The sequence below is a fragment of the Lepus europaeus genome, chromosome 7 (assembly GCF_033115175.1).
Source record: "Lepus europaeus isolate LE1 chromosome 7, mLepTim1.pri, whole genome shotgun sequence".
Lineage (NCBI taxonomy): Eukaryota > Metazoa > Chordata > Mammalia > Lagomorpha > Leporidae > Lepus > Lepus europaeus.
Window position 1 is genome coordinate 38,893,470 of NC_084833.1, and position 22,363 is coordinate 38,915,832.

The 22,363-nt window shown below is 37.0% G+C and overlaps 1 protein-coding gene across 1 annotated transcript in view; it reads right to left on the minus strand.

Moving 5' to 3' along the window:
* Window positions 1-2,388: 2,388 nt before the first annotated feature.
* ANO3 (anoctamin 3) overlaps window positions 2,389-22,363 on the minus strand; it is a 418,996-nt gene continuing 399,021 nt past the window's right edge. Inside the window, 3 exon segments of the mRNA XM_062198061.1 lie at window positions 2,389-2,571; window positions 13,292-13,397; window positions 13,573-13,653. Of these exon segments, the coding sequence (XP_062054045.1) occupies window positions 2,389-2,571; window positions 13,292-13,397; window positions 13,573-13,653 (370 nt within the window).

The window sequence follows — 22,363 nt, forward strand, 5'->3', positions numbered from 1 at the left end:
CATTTATATTAGTCATTTGCTTGAAAAGACAAGTTAGAATAGAAAATATATAAGCAGCATTCATGTAATCCAGAGTTCCTGAGAAAATAGTGTGTGCTATAAATCCTTGAGAAACAATTTGCATTCATATGAAATTCATGTTATAAAATATTTCTCTAAACTAAAGCAGAGTGATCAGAAACTAAGATATTATGAAGGTCTATCAATATTTAACTGTCAATGATGAAGGCATAGCTAACTTCTACTGCAATTCTTCACAAAAGAAACATGTCAGGTAATGTTTTATTTCTCTATTTTTCACATCTGTTTCAAGAATAGCAGAGAAGGCATTTTCTAAATCAATATATAACCTTTAATAAAATATCTTTCTCTTTTTCCTAAGAATCAAAATTATTTTAAACCTTGATGGAACAATGTAAGAACTTGGAAAGAGAGGAGTTCTCAGGACACAGTAACCATTATTATTATTATTATCTCTACTATAAGACAAATATCTCTGCTTTGTATACCCAATTAAATCTCTGTTGTGTGGCTAGTGGTATTAATTACTACAGTCTGAGGGAGAAGTTGCATTTAGCAAGGGCAGGGAGGCATGTTTAGAGTCTCAGACTCTTCCCTTTCCTCTGAAACACTGGGCAAACAGAGAAGTGAGTATTCTTGACCAAAGAAACAATGAAGCTACTATAATCGATTCAGCTTTTGAATTATAAAAGTTTCCTAGCAAAATAAATTTTATAACTTTCTTACTAGGAAACATTCACATGTATACAAAGTCATGTTAGCTCTACTATGTTTAATCTGATATTTTAAAATTTGTAAATAACTCCATTTTGCCTCACTGGGCATAAAACAATAATTATATATATGTATACATATGTATATTATATATATATATATATACACATACATAAAACATGTGTGAGTGTATCGGATTCCTTCAATTCCAAGGGCAGAAAAACTTAGATTTCCTTGTTTTACAAGAAAACTTGTATTTAATTCTACAATATTTTCTCTCACTTCAGCTCAGCTTATGCCTCCTCTGAACTTTCTTTAGTTGAATACCACATTGTCCCTGCTTCATCAGGATGTTGATAAGGAAAAGCGAATTCTATAACAAAGCACAATTATATCTTCCACAATTAATCTGACCTTCTTTTTAGAGAATTCTTAAATAAACCAAATCAATCTATCAAAGAAATCAGAAACAGAAAACTTCCTTCAGTGATGAAAAAGTAAAATTCAAGAATGTATTATCTTACAAACAATATAAGTTCACATTCGTGCATTATCGTCATTAGCTCATGAGTCAGAGTGCACATTGTTGTGAAAGCGTTAAGTGTTGCTGAGCATTTTGCTTCAGCTTTCCTGAATAGAGCTATAACAGTAGGATACAGACTAATTGGTCTCAGAGCTGCAGAAACTGTAACTTGCATTATATACTGCCAAGGTGCAAAGGTACAAGGAAAACAAATATATTTACAGCATTTCAAGGTAACATTCTGTGACAGCTGTAACAAATTACAGCGTGAAAAATTAAAGATATTCTAAGACAGACTTCTTTAGTAGAGTATAAATAGTCGTGTTCTAAATAATACAAGACTAACCATTCATGTTGTAAAAATCTGTGACTGTATTGGCATTTAGTACAAAAAAATGTGCAGTGCAACTGGTTCTGCCAGTGATTAAACAGACTTGAATGCAGCCAATGCAATTAAAAATCATGTCAGTGAATGATATTCTTTTTGGAATCTTAGTTTTTGGTTTGATACTAAAGGTGATATGCAAATTTTCAACTGCATAGTGAACATAGAGCAGCATAATTGTGCTATGGCACAGATACAAATCTCAGCAAGAGATAGGGGCGATTCTTACCAACCTGTAAGCTGAAGGGAAAGGGAGTTTTGGCAGCAAAGGCAAAAATTGATTTAGGTCATTACCTGTAAGCTTCTCAACTCAACAGGAGGTTCTACAGTCAGATCAGCATGTGAATGAAGACCACATAATACTTTATTTCATGCTTGGTTTGTGGACATTTACATGGAAATCTGTCTCTAGAAACCTAACCATCACCCTTTTAAGTCTAATGCCACTAATGGAAGGCAGAGATCTACAAACACATGACTCTTGTTCTGAGAGTTAGATCCTAGCTTCATGAAATGTAAATTTAACCCTCTTCTGGGTTCATGATAATCTTTTTTCTTTTCTAGAAGCTTGAATATTCCCAACCCGAGAACTGGCTGTGACACATTTCCAAGTAGCACATTTCCAAGTAACCACATTCCATATGGTTTGCCAGGTACGCCATCCTCCTAGATCCCACCTAGAATTTGTAGTCGTCAACATTCCTTCACATTAATGGTATCACCTCCCCTTGGCAACAGGTATCAACTAAGGCCATTCATGGTGAACAGGCTGACCACTTTTTCTCCGTTCTTGTTGCAAATGCTCCAGTTCAGCCTCATACATCATCTCTTGGACTAAGTACTTCTCTCGTCGTATTCGTTCACGGAGGCCCTTTGGTACATCTGGAATCAGGTATGCGATGAATGACTTAATTCCAAAAACAAGGTGCTGCAAATTTAAGGTGGAAAGTACAATTTTCAAAGTGCCCAAAATGCTAATTAATTAAGACAAAACAGTCATGGACAATGTTGCATGTGCCTTAAAAACCAAGCATCAGAACTTAATATGTACCATACAGAGTACTAACACTTTAAAAATTATATTGGAGGGGCTGACGCTGTGGCACAGCAGGTTAATGCCCTGACCTGAAGCACTGGCATCCCATATGGACACTGTTCAAGACCCAGCTGCTCCACTTCTGATCTGGCTCTGTGCAATGGCCTGGGAAAACATTAGAAGATGGCCCAAGTCTTTGGGCACCTGTATCTGCATGGGAGACCTGGAAGAAGCTCCTAGTTCCTGGCTTCAGATCAGCGCAGCACCTGCCTTTGCAGCTAATTAGGGAGTGAAATATCAGATGGAAGTCCTCTCTTTCTCTCTGCCTCTCCTCTCTCTATGTAACTCTGACTTTCAAATAAATAAATAAATCTTTAAAAAAATTATATTGGAAATACTACTGTTACCTTATATCACATAAATATTAGAAGAAAATAATGTTTCCTCTTTCTACTGAACAATGTTATACTTTATAAATGCCATATGAATAAGTCATAAAAACACACATATAAAATTCTTCCAAATTATGCAACATTTTTTAAAAATTTTTTTGACAGGCAGAGAGGACAGTGAGAGAGAGAGACAGAGAGAAATGGCTTCCTTTACCACTGGTTCACCCTCCAATGGCTGCTGCGGCCGGCGCGCTGTGGCCAGCGCACCGCGCTGATCCGAAGCCAGGAACCAGGTGCTTCTCCTGGTCTCCCTTGCAGGTGCAGGGCCCAAGCACTTGGGCCATCCTCCACTGCCTTCCCGGGCCACAGCAGAGAGCTGGACTGGAAGGGGGGCAACCGGGACAGAATCTGGCGCCCCTACTGGGATTAGAACCCTGTAAATTATGCAACATTTTTATGACAAGTGTTTTCATACACAGATGAGAAAGATTATATCCAGGGAAAATTCATGTCAAATAGATCATAATACATACTATACAAACCATACAATATACAGCCTGCCTGTGATTCTGGATTAGCCTCAATGTGTAACACATGCAGTTTTCAGAATTTCTACTTTATTAAGGTCTTATATCATTTTAAGTGATTTAAAATGGTTTATCACATAATTCTTCTGTGATAAAATATATTGCTTATATTTTAGAAAATAAGCTGGCAAAAGTATTAGATTAAAATATTGATGAGATGATGGTTGAGACCCTCTGAGTCCAATGGTATTCTGACATTCACTCACTGTGTTATCTTGGGTGATTCACTTTCATTCTGTGTTTCATTGCTAAAATGCTGGTTATAACAGTATTTCCTGAAGGTTAGTATGAGAAACACATGTATAAATATATACCAAGGGCTTGAAGGAGTCATGGCACAGTGTAAGTACTGCTTAAATATTGCTTTAAATTTTTATAAATGAATCCTTTTTCTTTTCCTAAGTAGTTCTTTCAATTTCTCACAAAGGAAAAAAAATCTGATACTAATACAAGTAGAATGATTTGTGGAAAAAAACACAGTTAATGTCCAGGACATTTACATGATATTCTATGGGAGAGTTAAGACTATAGGGCCCTTTTCACTGGATTTGCTCTATTATTTCCAAGAAGCTACATATCACGGTAAATCACGGAAGAGTAGGTAATATTTTCCCATTTAGAAAACATAATTAAGAGTTCCTTTTCTGACTAACTATTTGATATTCACAGAAATATCTATCAATGTGCCTGAAGAATATAGAAATAAAAATTTAAAGCATTTGTTTTAAATAGTAAACAGGAATGTGTTCCATGTCTTATATAATAACAATAAAACCTATAAACTGATTTTTTAAAAGTTGATATTAAAAGATGGTTGAACATTAAATAACTTTTAAAAAATCATTTACTAATACTTAGTTCCCATTAATGAAGATAACCAGTAATAGAAAACTTTTCTTAAGCTTATAGAAATCATAAACATTTTTAAAACTAAAGAAAGTATACTTGAGAAGAAAAAGGAACATTCCCTTTAAACTTGGTGAAAAAAGTATGCTCACATCACTGCTGCCCATAATCATACTGAAACTATGTTAATTAAAAATATTGCCGGCGCCGCGGCTCACTAGGCTAATCCTCCGCCTTGCGGCGCCGGCACCCTGGGTTCTAGTCCCAGTCGGGGCACCGATCCTGTCCCGGTTGCCCCTCTTCCAGGCCAGCTCTCTGCTGTGGCCAGGGAGTGCAGTGGAGGATGGCCCAAGTGCTTGGGCCCTGCACCCCATGGGAGACCAGGAGAAGCACCTGGCTCCTTCCATCGGAACAGCGCTGTGCGCCGGCCGCAGCGCGCCAACTGCGGCGGCCATTGGAGGGTGAACCAACGGCAAAAGGAAGACCTTTCTCTCTGTCTCTCTCTCTCACTGCCCACTCTGCCTGTCAAAAATTAAAAAAAAAAAAATATTAGCAGGGCCAGCACTATGGCGCAGCAGGTTAACACCCTGGCCTGAATCACCGGCATCCCATATTGGCGCCCGTTCGAGACCCAGCTGCTCCACTTCCAATTCAGCTCTCTGCTAGGCCTGGGAAAGCAGTAGACGATGTCCCAAGTTTTTGGGCCCCTGCACCCACGTGGGAGACCCGTAAGAAGCTCCTGGCTCCTGGCTCCTGGCTCCTGGCTCCGGACCTGTGCAGCTCTGGCTGTTGCAGCCAATTGGGGAATGAACCATCAGATGGAAGACCTCTCTCTCTCTCTTTCTGCCTCTCCTCTCTCTATGTATCTCTGACTTTCAAATAAATAAATAATTTTTTAAAAAAAATTAGCATTCTGGCATATCAGCAAAAATCAAACAAATCACATAATGGAGGATAAAATATCACTCATTATAGCCACAAAAATATCTAAAAGTCTGTATAAATTAAATGGAATTAGCAAGCAAAAGAATACTTTAAACACTATTAATGATGTAATAATGATTTTAGTAAATCTCAGGAGTACTAATGAAATAGCACAGTTTCGTAAATAAGTAAAAATATTCTTATGACTTCTACAAAGGAAATGTCCAGTGAAACTCTTCCATTGTAGTTGAAGAAAATTGAAAGATAAATTCTGAAACTGAGATAAACTATTAATAAATCCAAGCTACTATAGCAATTTAGAAAAAAATTAGAGCATATGTGTTGGGGGTTGGATGTGGTGTGCTTTATCAGGTTAAATACATTAAAATTTTATTTTTTATTTATAAATTTATTTATGTTTTATATTTTATTTTTACCTATTAATAAAAATTAATAAAAACAGACAAGGAAAATAGATTTCTTATGTTCATAATTGGTGAAGGATTAATATGTAGAATATATAGATAAATGCCAACATTTGCCAATATGCTGGAAATGTAATAAAAAATGAGCCTTGGTTATATATTTACCAAAAAAAGGCTTTCTAGTACTGAAAGTGATGATCAATTTCATTGCAGAAGAAATTAAAATAAAAAGTTAAAGCCCAGATTACTTTCAGAGGATCTCCAATTAGATGCACATTTGACTTCTCATCAGAAACACTACAGGCTAGAAGAGAATGGCAAGATATGGTCCAAGTTTTAAAAGAAGAAAAAACTGTCAACACAGGACACTGTATGCAGCAAAGCCATTATTTATGAATGAAAGTGAAATAAAGATCTTTCACAACAAGTGGATATTAAAAGAATTTATCACCATTTGTCCAGCCTTACAAAAGATGCTTAAGGATGTGCTATACACAGAAGCACAGAAAGATAGTCATTATTATGAAAGAATGTGAAGGCTGAAAAACTGTAGTAAAAGTACAAAAGAATCCAAAGTAAATAACAGGAATATTTACAGAACAGTGGAAGGGCTATGTTCTTATCAATGATCACCTTGAATGTAAATGGCCTCAACTCTCCAGTTAAAAGATAACAGACTGGCTGAATGGATTAAAAAACACAACCCATCTATTTGCTACTTATGAGAAACTCATCTCATCACCAAAAATACACACACATTGAAAGTGAAAGGATTGAAAAAGATATCTCATGTTAACAGAAAGCAAAAAAGTTCAGGTGCTGCCATCCTAATATCAGACAAAATAGACTTTAACATAAGAACTGTTAAAAGAGACATAGAGGGCCACTATGTAATGATTAAGAGATCAATTCAACAGGAATATATGACTATAATAAGTATATATGCACCCAATTACAGGGCACTGGCTATTTAAAAGAAATGTCAATGGATCTAAAGAAAAAGATAGACTACAGTACAACAGTAACAGGGGACTTCAATACCCCACTTTCATCAATGAACAGATCAACAGGACAGAAAATCAACAATGAAATAATGCAGCTAATCAAAACTATGGGCCAAATGGACCTAACTGATAGCTACAGAACTTTTCACCCCACACTTATAGAATACACATTCTTCTCACCGGTGCATAGTACTTTCTCTAGGATAAACCATATGCTAGGCCATCAAGACAAGTATCAGCAAATTAAAAAAAAAATCAATATATACCATGCATCTTCTCTGACCACAATAGAACAAAGCTGGAAATCAACAGTTCAAGAATCTCTAGATCATGTGCAACAGTGGGTCACAGAAGAAATCAAAAGAGAAATAAAAAAAATTTCTGGATACAAATGAAGATGATAATACATTCAATCAAAACATGGGGTACAGCAAAAGCCATGTTAAGAGGAAAGTTTACAGCAATCAGTGCCTATATGAAAAATTAGAAAGGTACCAAATAAATGAGCAATCAATGCATCTCAAGGACCTAGAAAAACAACAACAAACAAAATGCAAAATTAGTAAGAGGAAATAAATAATTAAAAAATAGAGAAGAAATAAATAAAATTGAAAGGAAAAAAAACACAAAACATCTGTGAAACGAAGAGCTGTTTTTCTGAAAAAATAAACAAAATTGATATACCACTGGCCCAACTAACCAAAAAAGAGGGAAAAGACTCAAGTCAACAAAATCAGAGGGGCCAGAGCCATGGTGTAATGGGTAAAGCCTCCACCTGCGGTGCTGGAATCCCATAAGGGCACCAGTTTGAGTCCTGGCTTTTCTACTTCCAATCCAATTTTCTGTTAAGACCTGGAAAAGCAGTAGAAGATGGCTGAAGTTCTTGGGTCCCTGCACCCTGTGGGACACCTGGAAGAATCTCCTGGCACCTGGCTCCTGGCTTCAGATTGGTGCAGCTCTAGCCATTGTGGGCATCTGGGGAGTGGAACCAATGGATGAAAGAATTCTTTCTCCCTCTCTCTCTGCCTCTGCCTCTCTATAAGTCTGCTTTTCAAATAAATAAATCGATCTAAAAAATAAATAAAATCAGAAATGAAAAAGAAATGTAACGATAGATACCACATTATTAAAAAAATCATCAGTAATTACTATAAAGATCTGTATGCCTACAATTTGGGAAACATAGAACAAATGAATATATTCCTAGACACATACAATCTACCAAAATTGAGTCATGAAGATATAGAAATCCAAAACAGCCAATAGCCAAATTGGAAATTGAATCAGTATTCAACACATTCCCAAAAGAAAAGCCCAGATATGGATAACTTCAATGTTGAATTCTACCAGACATTTAAAGAAGAACTAATTCCAACTCTTATTAAGCCATTCAAAAAAATTGATAGGGAAGGAATCCTCCCAAACTCCTATGAAGCCTGATTCACCTTAATTCCTAAGTCAAAAAAGATACAACAGAGAAAGAGAACTATAAACCAATATCCCTGATGAAGATAGATGCAAAAATCCTGGGGCTGGCACTTTGGCGCAGCTGGTTAACAGCCTGGTCTGAAGCGCTGGCATCCTATATGGGCGCCGGTTATAGTCCCGGCTGCTCCTCTTCTGATTCAGCTCTCTGCTATGGCCTGGGAAAGCAGTAGAAGATGGCCCAAGTCCTTGGGCCCCTGCACCCATGTGGGAGACCTGGGAGAAGCTCTTGACTTCTAGCTTCAGATCGGCGCAGCTCTGGCCGTTGCCGCCAATTGGGGAGTGAACCATCGGATGGAAGACTTTCTCTCTCTCTCTCTCTCTCTGCCTCTCCTCTCTCTGTGTAACTCTGACTTTCAAATAAAAAAAATCCTTAATAAAATATTAGCTAATAGAATCCAACAGCAAATTATAACTATCATTCACTTGGACCAAGTGGGATTTACCCCTGGTATGCAGGGATGGTTCAACATTTGCAAATCAATGAGATACATCACATTAATAACCTGAAGAACAAAAATCATATGGTTATTTCAATAAATGCAGAGGAAGCATTTGATGAAGTCCAACATCCTTTCATGATGAAGCCTTAAGAAAATTGGGTATAGAAGGAACATTCCTCAATACAATCAAGGCAAATTATGACAAACCCATGTACAGCATCCTATTGAAAAGGGAAAAGCTGGAAGTATCCCCTCCAAGATTTGGAACTAGACACAGATGTCCATTCACCACTGCTACTCAATATAGTCCTGATAGTTTTAGCCAGAGCCATTAGACAAGAAAAAGAAATGAAAGGATACAAATTGGAAAGGAAGAAATCAAAATGTCCTTATTTGCAGATGACATGATTCTATATAAAGGGGATCCAAAGACTCCACTAGAGACTGTTAGAATTCATAAGAGTTTGGAGTTTGGTAAATTGGCAGGATATAAAATAAAAAAAAATCAAATCAATAGCCTTTGTATACACAAGACAATGCCATGGCAGAGAAAGAACATTTAATATAAGTCCCGTTCACAATAGTTCCAAAAAGAATCAAATATTTTGGAATAAATTTAATGAAAGATGTCAACGATTTCTATGCTGAAAATAACAAAAGACTAAAGAATGAAATCGAAGATGACATTAGAAAAATGGAAAAATCTATGTTCATGGATTGGAAGAATCAACATTATCATAATGTCCATACTACCAAAAGTAATTTACAGATTCAGTGAAATCCCAATAAAAATATGACATTCTTCGCAAATCTAGAAAAATTATGCTGAAATTCATATGGAAACACAGGAGACCCTGAATAGCTAAAGCAATCTTATACAACAAAAAGAAACCCAGCATCACAATACAGATTTTAAGACATACTACAGTGCATTTGTAATCAAAACAGTCTGATAATGGTACAAAAACAGATGGATAGACCAATGGAATAGAATAGAAACACCAGAAATTAATGCAAGTGTCTACAACCAACTTATATTTGACAAAGGAACTAAAATCAATCCCTGGAGCAAGGATAGTCTCTAACAAATGATGGTGGGAAAACTGGATCTCCACATGCAGAAGTATGAGGCAAGACCCTGACCTTACACCTTACACAAAAATCCACTCAAAATGGTTCAGAGACCCAAATCTATGACCTGATACCATTAAATTACTAGGGAACATTGGGGAAACTCTGCAAGACATTCGCATAGGCAAAGACTTCTTGGAAAAATCCCCAGAGGCACAGGCAAACAAAACCAAAATTGACAAATTGGATTACATCAAGATGAGAAGCTTCTGCACTGCAGAAGAAGCATTAAGCAAAGTGAAGAGGCAACCGACAGAATAATAGTGAATATTTACAAACCATGGAACTGATAAAGGGTTAACATCCAGAATTTATAAAAATCTCAAGAAATTCAACAACAACAAAACAAACAATCTGATAAGAAATGGGCAAAGGACTTGAACAGAAATTTTTCAGGTAAAGAATTCAAATGGCTAACAGACACTTGAGAAAATGCTCAGGAACACTACCCATCAGGGAAACACAATTCAAAACCACAATGAGGTTTCACCTCAGTCCAGTTAGAACGGCTCTCCTACAGAAATCAACAAACAACAAATGCTGGCAAGGATGTGGGTAAAAAGGGAACTTAACCTAATGTTGGTGGGAATGTAAATTTGTGCAGTAACTATTGAAGTCAGTATGGAGATTCCTAAGAAACCTGAATTTAGACCTACCATATATTCTAGCCATCCCAATCCTGGGAATTTACCCAAACCAAAAGAATCACTGTGTGAAAGAGTTATCATTTCCCCCATGTTCATTGCAGCATAATTCACAATAGCTAAGATATGGAATCAATCCAGACATCCATCAATTAAACTGGATAAAGAAATTATAGTATATATACACAATGGAATACTACTCAGCTATAAAAAAAAAAAAAGAAATCCTGTCTTTTGCAACAAGATGGACACAATCCAAAACCATTATGCTTAGTGAAATAAGCCAGTCCCAAGAAGACAGATATCATGTTTTCCCTGATCCAAGGTAACAGAGTATCTGAAAGGTAATGTATTGGAGTGAAATAGACATTTTGAGATTTGATGATTGTTTATAGCCTTTGTCTCTTCCATTGGGAAATAGTTTATTTTTTTAACTTCATAATATTTGCTGAACTCTTTTACTTAGAGTAGGATTAACTATACAAATATTAAGTAAACCTAAAATAGACCTTTGTAAAAATTAAGAGTGGGGATGTGAGAGGAAGTAGGAAGAAGGGTTGGAATGTGAATGGGGTGTGGGTCAGGGAGAAGTATCACTATGTTCCTAAATCTGTGTATATGAAATACATGAAACTCGTATAACTTAAATAAAATTTTAACAAAAGGACAATCTTGGTGGTCTATCATTTACTATGATTTGTTGAATAGTGCACTTACAATACTGTAGTTTTAGAGTAATTGAATTATATATCAATAAAACTATTAAATTTTTAAAAAATAAGGCAAAATATTCTTACTTTTTTCCAACTGTAAAATATTAGCAAGTCAGATAAAATGAAAGCATGTTGGAAATTTAAGGGAATGAGATTTTATCCACACGGTTGAGATAGTTGAATTCCTTTTGGAGAGCAATCTTACAGTACTATGTGAAACCAAGTACGCACAGAAATTAGCAATCCCACACTTCTTAGAAATCGTTTGTATGTCAAAGATATAACATATCCTGTAGTGTTAATATGAGATTCATTTGAAGTTATGAATATTGTTGCAGACCTTAAATTCCATCCATAGGAGAAAATAGTATTTAAATACAATGCAATATCATAGAGGAGACAGAAGAAATTATCTAAACATGGATAGAACTCACATCTAGATCTTTCTCTTCAGCAAAGACAAGTAAAATTCATAAGAGAGAAAATTAGTTTTATTACATACTACTACTGTTTTTTCTTATTTGACAGTTAGTGAGAGAAACAGAGACAAAGGTCTTCCTTCTGTTGGTTCACCCCTCAAATGGCCACCACAGCCATTTGCTGATTCGAAGCAAGGAGCTAGGTGCTTCCTCCTGGTCTCCCATGTAGGTGCAGGGGCCCAAGCACTTGGGCCATACTCCATTGCCTTTTGGGCCACAGCAGAGTTGGACTGGAAGAGGAGCAACCAGGACTAGAACCCGGGACCCACATGGGATGCCGGCTCTGCAGGCGGAGGATTAACCAAGTGAGCCAAGGCGCCGGCCCCACTAGTACTTATTTTTAAAATGGAATACTATAAATAACATATGCACATGTTTTTAAATAAATGAATATATGCAAATATACATGTGTAAGAACCTACACTGAAGAAAAGCAAGTGTTTTTAGAGTATTTAAGGGAATTAGTAATGGAGAATAAAGAAAAAATAAAGAAAATCACATGGATTCATAATCACAGGCTGCTGTGTACTGGGGCATGTGATTAACTCTGTTCCAAAAGTAGAAGTAGAAAAGAAAAGTGTATATTTAAACACACACACACACACACACAGACTTAAGTGAATCACTGAATTTGAAATATGCTTTAAACCTTGGGACTACCTGCAATAAAATACAAAGTCCCACTTTATCAGGAGGCATTTTTATTGACACGAGCAATCAATGACTAATAGAATTGAAGTCCTGGATAAGATCTTTAGAAGTCAACACCTTAGTTTATGCATGAGGGACACTTCACCATAGAATCTGAAGTCCTTTTGGAGATCCACTGAAGGTTGAAGTTGCCTTTGAAGACTTGTTCCAGAAGTATTAGGTATGATTATTTCTTTCTCTTCATAATTTGACCATAGGAAACAGGTTCATTTAAAATCTTTTCATTAGCCTTACTGTTATCTTAGAGTAGATACTCAGTTCTTTCCAATGCTTTATGGTATGAAGCTGATTTTATGATAAAGAAGACAATGACAATTGCAGCTTCACCCAAAATTTTTCACAAGTTTACAATCTAATATTATTGCACGAATATGATAATTAAATATATGCATTTTTAATAATTTAAAAATTATCTTTCTATATACAAAAGGACTTGTGATCAACTGAAATTAAAGTTGATTGTTCAGAAAATCAGTTCTTCAATCCTGATGGATTTTTTTTGTATCATGATGCAAACTATCATTTCCTTTTGATACGTGACTACTAGGAGTCTCAAAAATAGGATTCTCAAATGTTTTTAGTTGATTTGTGGAGCCATTTCCTTTACCTTAATTTTCCAGTATAAATACCCACTAGCCTACATCTTATATTATTCAGGTCTTGCTGTGTTTTCTCTTGTTGTAATGGCTTAATTGCATCAGAAAATTATGCTTGGACCTACTTAAGAACATTTTTGGAATCAACAGGGAATTGACTTTAAAAACGAACTTATATATTAGTTTGCAAATCATTTTCCTACAGTATTTTTTTTTTTAGTTTGTGACTAACCTCAAACACGATAATGAAGGCCAGTCGAGCAGCAAGGATGTGCCAGTATTGTAAGGTGAACTCATAGGGTTTGGAACTCCAAGGGGGCCCTCTGTAGTCACGATACCTGAAATGCACAGAAACAAACAAAAAAATGGAGCTCAAAGCATGGGAACTCAGAATTTTCTAGATTTGCTAAAACTTCAACATAACAGTTTAAATGCATTCATTAGCAAATAGCAGGGAGGGGATGGAATGGTGAAAGCAAAAAGGACAGACAACTATTAATTATAAGTAAGTACCTGCAATAGCCAGAATTTCCCATGCCGAGCTCACTCAGGTCAAAGAAGGCTAGGCTGTTATTGACATAACCCTTTAAGCAGCTGAGAAGAAAAAGAAAAGTGACATGTGATTCAGAGATTCATAAATTTCTATTCCAATACTTTATTATAAATGACAGATTTTTTTTTTTTTGACAGGCAGAGTGGACAGTGAGAGAGAGAGACAGAGAGAAAGGTCTTCCTTTTGCCGTTGGTTCACCCTCCAATGGCCACCGCGGTTGGCACGCTGCGGCCGGCGCAGCGCACTGATCTGATGGCAGGAGCCAGGGGCTTATCCTGGTCTCCCATGGAGTGCAGGACCCAAGCACTTGGGCCATCCTCCACTGCACTCCCTGGCCACAGCAGAGAGCTGGCCTGGAAGAGAGGCAACCGGGACAGAATCCGGTGCCCCGACCGGGACTAGAACCCGGTGTGCCGGCGCCGCAAGGCGGAGGATTAGCCTAGTGAGCCACGGAGCCGGCCATAAATGACAGATTTTATAAATGACATTATTCTTTTCATTCCTACTATAAACTCCTACCAACTGAGTTGTCTTATTCCATCCCATAACTTCCAACACACCTGAATTGTACCTTAATGATGTATACTCTTCTCTTGCCATTTTCTCACAATAGTTCTTATTTTACCCTACATTGATTTACATTTATTAAGCAGTTACTGTGTACCAGACATTATATCAGTTATTTCCTAGGTGTTAAAACTACATGTATTTTAAAATAAGCATGCTTCTAACACTACATGGTTATTTATAATTAAGTAACCAGTCAAAAAACATTATTTATTTGTTACCTATTTATTAAGTTATTAAATATTTATTTATTGAGGACTTACAATTTGTTAGAAAAATTCTTGATGCTCAGTATTCAAAAGTAAACAAAGCAGGCAAACAATCCCTATCTCTGAGGAGTTCACATTTTAATGGGAGAGAGGGGAAGACAAGACTCACAATAAACACAATTAATAATTAAATTGTGTAGTGTTAAAAGGTAATATGTGCTATGAAAATAAAAAATGAAATGGCTCTTCCAGATGAGCTACACTAGGTCAATCCTCCAGCAGTTAAAAAAATAATTCATGATTTTACAGACATTTAAAATGTGTTGAAGGGGAGAGGGAGCAGGAAAGGGGAGGGTTGCGGGTGGGAGGGAAGTTATGAGGGGAAGCCATTATAATCCATAAGCTGTACTTTGGAAATTTATATTCATTAAATAAAAGTTAAAAAAAAATGTGTGGAAACAAGATCTAGATGAATGAAATTTCCAAAGAGAAAAATACTAAGGGAAACTGACAAGCACTGATTCTTTTCTCTCCTGCAGGCATATACTTGTCAAATTTGGATGAATGGATGAATCCTGAGTGTTGGTCTGAGCAAGGCAGAGGGTTTCTACCAAGAGAAATCTATAGCTTTGCCCATATAGCACTTTGCATGGCACTGGGATGACAGAATAGCAATGAATCCCCAAATGTCTGGGCATTTAAAAAATTTTTACTTTTTTTTATTCATATAAAGAGAACGGATGTCATGTATTTCATAGATAAAATTCTAAGAACATAATGATAGATGACAATTCTTATTACAGTTCCAGTAGTTGGAATAAGACAAATATTAGTAGTATTTTGCAGGGAAGTATAAAATCAGAAAAGTCTGGACATTTTAGTAATGAGATATGTGCTATGATCTTGGGTATTGCAGGAGACAGGGTTGGGGGAAGGCCAGCTGAATGTGAAGCTTCCAAAAGGCAGGATGAAGTCTTGCAGAGTCTTATAGCATGCAAGAGACAAAGGCCTGTTACAAGTCCTGATGGAGAAGCCTACCTCTAACACACAGCCAGTTACCCTCTCAAAGATTTGAAGCTGTGTGGAGCAAAAAAACAAGTTTAAACCTCCACAGTTATAAACTAAAACTCACAAGCAAGTGGAGCTGATTCTCACAATCTAAGACTGTTCTCTATCATATAAAAATTGATCAATAAAATTCACCACATTAATGAAATAAAAGGAGAAAATGATATAATAATTTTAATAGATAAATAAAATTATTTAAAATCATTTAGTATTCATGAAAACACCACTCAGCAAACTAAAATCTGATAAGATCTTGATCTGATAAAGAATATCTGCAAAAAACTACTAATATAGTCAATAGTGAAATGTTCAATATGTTGAACTTTTCCTCCTAAGGCCAAGGACAAGAGAAATATTTCCACGGTTAGCAGTTTTATTCAACATAGATTACACAAGTAGAAGAAAAATATATAATAAATTAATATAATGAATATATGAACCTCTCATTATTTACATATGGCATAATTGGGTTCTTAAGGAACACAAAATCTACAAATCTTTTGAGTTAATGAGAGAATTAGATATATACAAGATCAGCAGAAAAAATCATTATTCACAAACTAGAATATGAAATTTAAAGACATTATTTATGACATCACTATCAAAACAAAATACATCCTAAATCCGATTTATACAGCATCTATCTACATTTGAGCTTTCAATAAAAATAGTTCTCAGATAATTCAACACAGACAAAAACAAAAGAAATCAGATAGTATATTTAAGGATTGTTGTGAAATGTCAATTCCCTCAGATTTTTTAAATGGTAACTGAAAAACTGAATTTGAAGTTCATATGGAAATTAAAAGAATGTATTCTACTAAGGTCAATGTTGTAAAAGAAAATGTTTGAAACATTTTGGGCCATCGCTGTGTCACAGAAAGTTCAAGTACCAGCTGCTCCGCTTCTGCTTTAATGCCCTGCTAATGTGCCTGGGAATGCAGTGGAAGATGGCTCAAGTGCTTGGACCTCTGCACCCACATAGGAGACCCAGAAGAAGCTCCTGGTTGCTGGCTTTGGCCTGGCCCAGCCCTGGCCATGGCAGCCATTTGGGAGTGAACTACCAGATAGATGATGTCCGTCTCTCTCTCTCTATTTTTAGATAAGTCCTTTAAAAAAGATATATTTTGTACCTCATATTGACTTAATGTTAAGCTACAATAAATAAGGGACTATGGTGTAGTTGCAAGGAAAGGCAAATAGACCAATGTAATAGATGCAAGAGTCCGAAAACAAGTCCACAGATACACATTTACTTCAGTCATGACAAAAACACCACTGCAATTCAGTGGTAAAGGAACGTCTTTTCAAAAATGGTACTGGAGATATTGGAAATCCTTGAAGAAAATAACATAAACCCTGACTACTATGCAGTATAATGCAGTGAAGTAATGGAAACGGAGATTAGTGGAATAGAATTTCAAATAGGATCTTTAGCATAAACCTTCTTAAGAAAGTAGCACGTGAGTAAAGATTAGGACTTAAAAGAAGCATCCATGCGGATGTTTGTGAGTAGAGAGCTTTAAGCAGAAGGAGTAACGAACTTAGCATGCACCAAGAATTGTGAGAGGACATTAAGCTGAAAGAAATGGAGGGAAGAAAGAGTGGTAGGAAATCAGTCCAGATAAGCTCACTTTGTATGAACTTTGTATGTTCAGACTACTGAGTTCTGAACCGTTGAATTACATAATTGAAGTTTTAAGTTTTAAGTTAGGCTATTAAAGAATCCAAGTGAGAAAGAATGGTACCTTAAACTATGTGGTAGTCGCTGAGGTGGTATAATGTTTTCAAGGTAGGTTCAATGTGCTTTCCAGAGGATTATATAGGGTATGAGGAAAAATAGGTATTCATACTAATTCCAAAGATTTGGGCCTGGGCCACAGGACGGGATTGCTGACTGCAATGAAGAAGACTGAAGGTTGGCCAGGTTTTGAGGAAAATTTTGAGTTTAAATTTGCAGATAGTTTGCCTGGGATGCCCATGAAGGACATAAGAGCAGATGTCAAATACGAAGTAGAATAATCGAGTTTGGAATTCATGAAACTGAATGAGACTATCAAGAAAATGAAAATAGAAAAAGAAGAAAAATATACATAAACTTATTCCATGGGAAGCTCCAAATTAAGAATTTGAGAGGGGCCAGTGCTGTGGTGTAGCAGGTGGGGCTGCCACCTGCAGTGCCAGCATTCCACGGGGGGGGGGGGGGGGTTCGAGTCCCAGCTGCTCCACTTCTGATCTGGCTCTCAGTTGTTACCTGGAAAAGCAGTAGAAGATGGCCAAACTTCTTGGGCCCCTGGACCCACGTGGGAGACAGGAAGAAGCTCCTGGCTCCTGACTTTGGCTTGGCGCAGCTCCGGCTGTTGCAGCCAGTTCGGGAGTGGGCCAGCAGATAGAAGACCTCTCTCTCTCTTTCTCTCTCTCTCTCTCTCTTTCTCCCCCCCCCCCTTCTCTCTGCCTCTCTTTCTCTCTCTGTGTAACTCTAAGTTTCAAATAAATAAATCTTTAAAAAAAAAAAGCTGAGAAATGAGAATTAACAAAAGTTACTGAGCAGATGTGGTTAGTAGCATAGCAAGAAAATCAAAGTCCTTGGCCTTCTGGAAGTCAAGTCAATAAAATGTATCGAGAAAAGAATGATGAGTTGTCACCTGCTGGTCGTAAGTCAGTAATAAGAGAACTGGGAATTGACAAATGGATTTGATAACGTGAAAGTCATTCATGACCTTTCAGTGAAATGGCGGGCATATGCCTTACTGGAGAGTTTAAAGGAGAGGAGTAAAGGAACTACAGGAAGCAGGAATAGAAAATTCTTTGGGTGTGTTTTGTTCGAAATAAAAGCAAAGACAGAGATACTGGCAGGCAGTAGGTACAAGGGAGGACTTTATTGAAAACTGACAGGAAAAATTAGAGCATGTTTCAAAATTGGCCATGTGTGAGAGAAAGGGTAGATTATTAGGATGCATTTCTCAGGGAAAGAAGAAGGGATACAGGGCCAAGAGGAGGGATTATTCTTTTAAGAGGAGCACAGATCAAGTTCTAGTAACTAGAAGGCAAACTGTATGTGATGCATTCTATAGGGAGGTAGATGTTATGATGAACATATAATCTGGGAAGGTTCCTTTGTAATCAATACAACTATCCTAGCTATGTAGAAAGCAAGAATAAGAAAGAAGTTACTGAAGGCTTGAGGAATGAAAAGAAACTATGAAAAAGCTCACTGAAAAAGAAGAGCAAGTAGACTAGGCAAATAAAATGTTTGCTAGGTCCCTGCAAGGTATGAGAAAGTAACTAATGGTGTTTTTTTCTACAGGTAATAAATGCACGCAGTGCAGAGTGGACAGTTTGGAGAACCAAAGATGTGATTCTACCAAGGCAGTATAACAAAGTGAGGGGAAGTGATTATAATCATTCTTAAATGAGTAGGATGAAAAAGAGGGAATGAAAGGAAAAGGGGAAAATGATTATTGCCATGATCAGCAGGTTAGATTTCTAGCTACATTCAAAGAATTGTTACAGTCAAGGTTACTTTTTATAACATTAAAAATATATATTATTAAAAACTATGCTATAGGCTAAAAGCTGTAGAAAGACAAGGTAATTTTCTCTAGGACTACTCCTTAAAATTTTGGGTCTCAGGACCCTTGAACACTTAAAAAAATATTGAGAATCGGCCGGCGCCGTGGCTCAACAGGCTAATCCTCCGCCTTGCGGCGCCGGCACACCGGGTTCTAGTCCCGGTTGGGGCGCCGGATTCTGTCCCGGTTGCCCCTCTTCCAGTCCAGCTCTCTCTCTGGTGTGGCCAGGGAGTGCAGTGGAGGATGGCCCAAGTGCTTGGGCCCTGCACCCCATGGGAGACCAGGAGAAGCAGCTGGCTCCTGCCATCGGATCAGCGCGGTGCGCCGCCGGCGGCGGCCATTGGAGGGTGAACCAATGGCAAAAGGAAGACCTTTCTCTCTGTCTCTCTCTCTCACTGTCCACTCTGCCTGTCAAAAAATAAAAATAAAAAAAAAATATTGAGAATTCAAAAGAGCTCCCCCTCAAAATAGAAATATCCACTGAACTGAGTAATTTTTCAAAATATTTACTTATTAATTCATTTTAAATGACCCTCAAATGTACCATAAATTTTATATTAAAATGGTATATTTTGAAGAAAACAGCTACACTTTCTGAAAGACAAAAAATTGTGAGAATGACGTTACTTTACATGTTTGCAAATCCCTATAATATCTGTTTTAATGGCAGAGAGCTAGAATCTCATAGCTATTTCTATATTAAATCTATTGCAATATGTTGTTTATGTTGAAGAGTAAGTAGAAATCTGGCTTTACATAGATAAGTAGTTTGAAAAAGAAGGACTATTTTCAGACAAGTTGAATAATTTTTATTGATTTCATACCAAAGCTCTACATGTAGTAGTTCTCTGAATTATACAGATATTCCAAATATTAATGTATTTTTATTATAGAATATAAAAATTAACAATTTTTAATATCACATTTTTATCAGGAGAAAATCTGAGTGCTAGAAAGCATTCAAGCACAAAGTGGTAGATAAAAGTTATCTAAAATTCTGATTTTCAACTCAAAGCTTAAACTTTATTAATATCAACAAATACCAATTACATTCCTTATAATGACAGGTTAGTTTTGCCTATTCTTTTTTTTTTTTTTTTGACAGGCAGAGTGGACAGTGAGAGAGAGAGACAGAGAGAAAGGTCTTCCTTTTTCCGTTGGTTCACCCCCACATGGCCGCTGCGGCCGCCGTGCCTCGCTGATCTGAAGCCAGGAGCCAGGTGCTTCCTCCTGGTCTCCCATGCGGGTGCAGGGCCCAAGTATTTGGGCCATCCTCCACTTCCTTCCCAGGCCACAGCAGAGAGCTGGACTGGAAGAGGAGCAACCGAGACAGAATCCGGTGCCCTGACTGGGACTAGAACCCAGTGTGCCGGCGCTGCTGGCGGATAATTAGCCTATTGAGGCCCTAGTTTTGCGCATTCTGTAAAGGACTGGCTGCTGAATACTCAAGTGTGAACTACTGCAATTTGTCTGACAGTCATTATTTCATGTTGGAAATAAGTTTGTTCATGTTACAGCCCCAACATGCACACAAGGGGCATGTAGCATCTCACTTTGTTTTGTAGAAGTGCTTTGTGCACAAGTCCCATTCTGTCACATGGGATACTGTAATGACATTTATTGAGGTATGAGTAACTTTATAGAGGTTATAATTATTACTTCCATGTCCCTCCTAGACCACATAATTTTAGCTACCATCTCTTCCTTCTCACTGCCACGGTGTCCTGTCACCTTGCTCTGAAAATTTCCAATCTGAATGAACAAATTCCAAGTCAGCTACTAAGCACACCAAACAAAAAAAAAAAAAAGAGAGAGAGAGAGAGAGAGAAACCCTAAAAAACAGGGTGCTCCTATGAAAACATGGTGTCAAAACTGCTTAAATCCTCTACATTTTTGAATATTAGTCTATCTTCTTAGTCTTTGAATATGGAGAATTCAGGTTCTATCTCAAGAAAAGCAGATCATGAAATTGTACTAGAGCCGTTCTAGCCAATCTCATTTTTACATGCCAGTAGATGGCAGTAGAGATACTAGCAAATAAAGCTCATAACAAACAGGGCAAACAATTCTATGTATTTAAAACTCTTAAAATCTGCTCTAGCCCATTTTGAATTTAGGGGGGAAAAGATAAAAACTTATAGTTGAATAGTTGAATAGTATTTTACAGTTCATAAAATGTTATCTCAGACACAATTTCATAATCACAAGGCCTGTGACTGCTCTTTCTTGTGAACCAACTAGTTCAGAATTAATGTGCCTTTTAATCAAAGGCAGAGTGAGAACTATAACCTAAGGTGGCTCACATGAAGTTAAAGTTTTCTGACTAGACAGTAAAAGGTAAAATAAAATAACACCCATGTATTTATTACATTGAGACATTCATGTTCAGAAAGCTACTTCAGTGTTCTGAGAAAACATTGGTGAGCAGAGTTAAGGGACAAGGTTATCCTCTATCCGCGCTCATTGGGTTTTGGCATCTTTCACCCAGATCAGCTGCATGCACAAGGCTGCCCTTGAAGGAATGAGGAGAGGCAGCTTCTCCTATCAGTCCTCTGTCTCCTGCCCCTACTCCTGCACATAAAGCTGATCTCCCAGTGTAACTGTTTCATATGTTACTCTAATTCCTCTCAGGTCCTCAAGTCCACGTCCGTCTTGAATTCTCCTGCAATATCTTCTTTCAATAACAAAAGACCTGGGGAAAGAACATCTCCTCTAAATCAGTTATTGTCCCCAGGGCAATGTCTGCAGACAGATTTGGTTGTTACATCTTGAGGAAGAGACAAGGATACTGCTAAATATACTACAATGCACAAGAAACTCCCCTCTTCTTTAAAACAATAGAATTGCCTGATTAAAAATAGTGTAGAGGTTTAGAAACTCTGTTTAAACATATGGATTCAAATTTTAACAGCTCATACATTGATGACAGGTAGGGCAAAATTTTCTGTACTTTAAATTACCTAGCTATAAAATCCCTTGAAAATCTCTATTCTTATAGCTGACAGTTCCTTCGTATTCTGCATTTCTCCTCAAACTATCTTTATTCTCTTCAACAACTTGATTAAGCAGCATGGCTTTCAATTCCCCCAGTTCTGCATAAGAATATTGCACTCTATGTTTTCTAAGGTCTCTTCTAGTTCTAGAATCCAACTTCTAAATACTTTATAATATTTTTAAGATTTTTTGATACCAGTGATGCATTCGAAAATAAAAAAGGTAAGTTCTAAAATGGTTTACTCCAAAAATCATTGTTCTCCTTTTACCTCACTGATTTCATCTGAGAAACACAGTACAAATGCAGTGGTCAGAAACATTACTTCTGATAGTCACAGAAC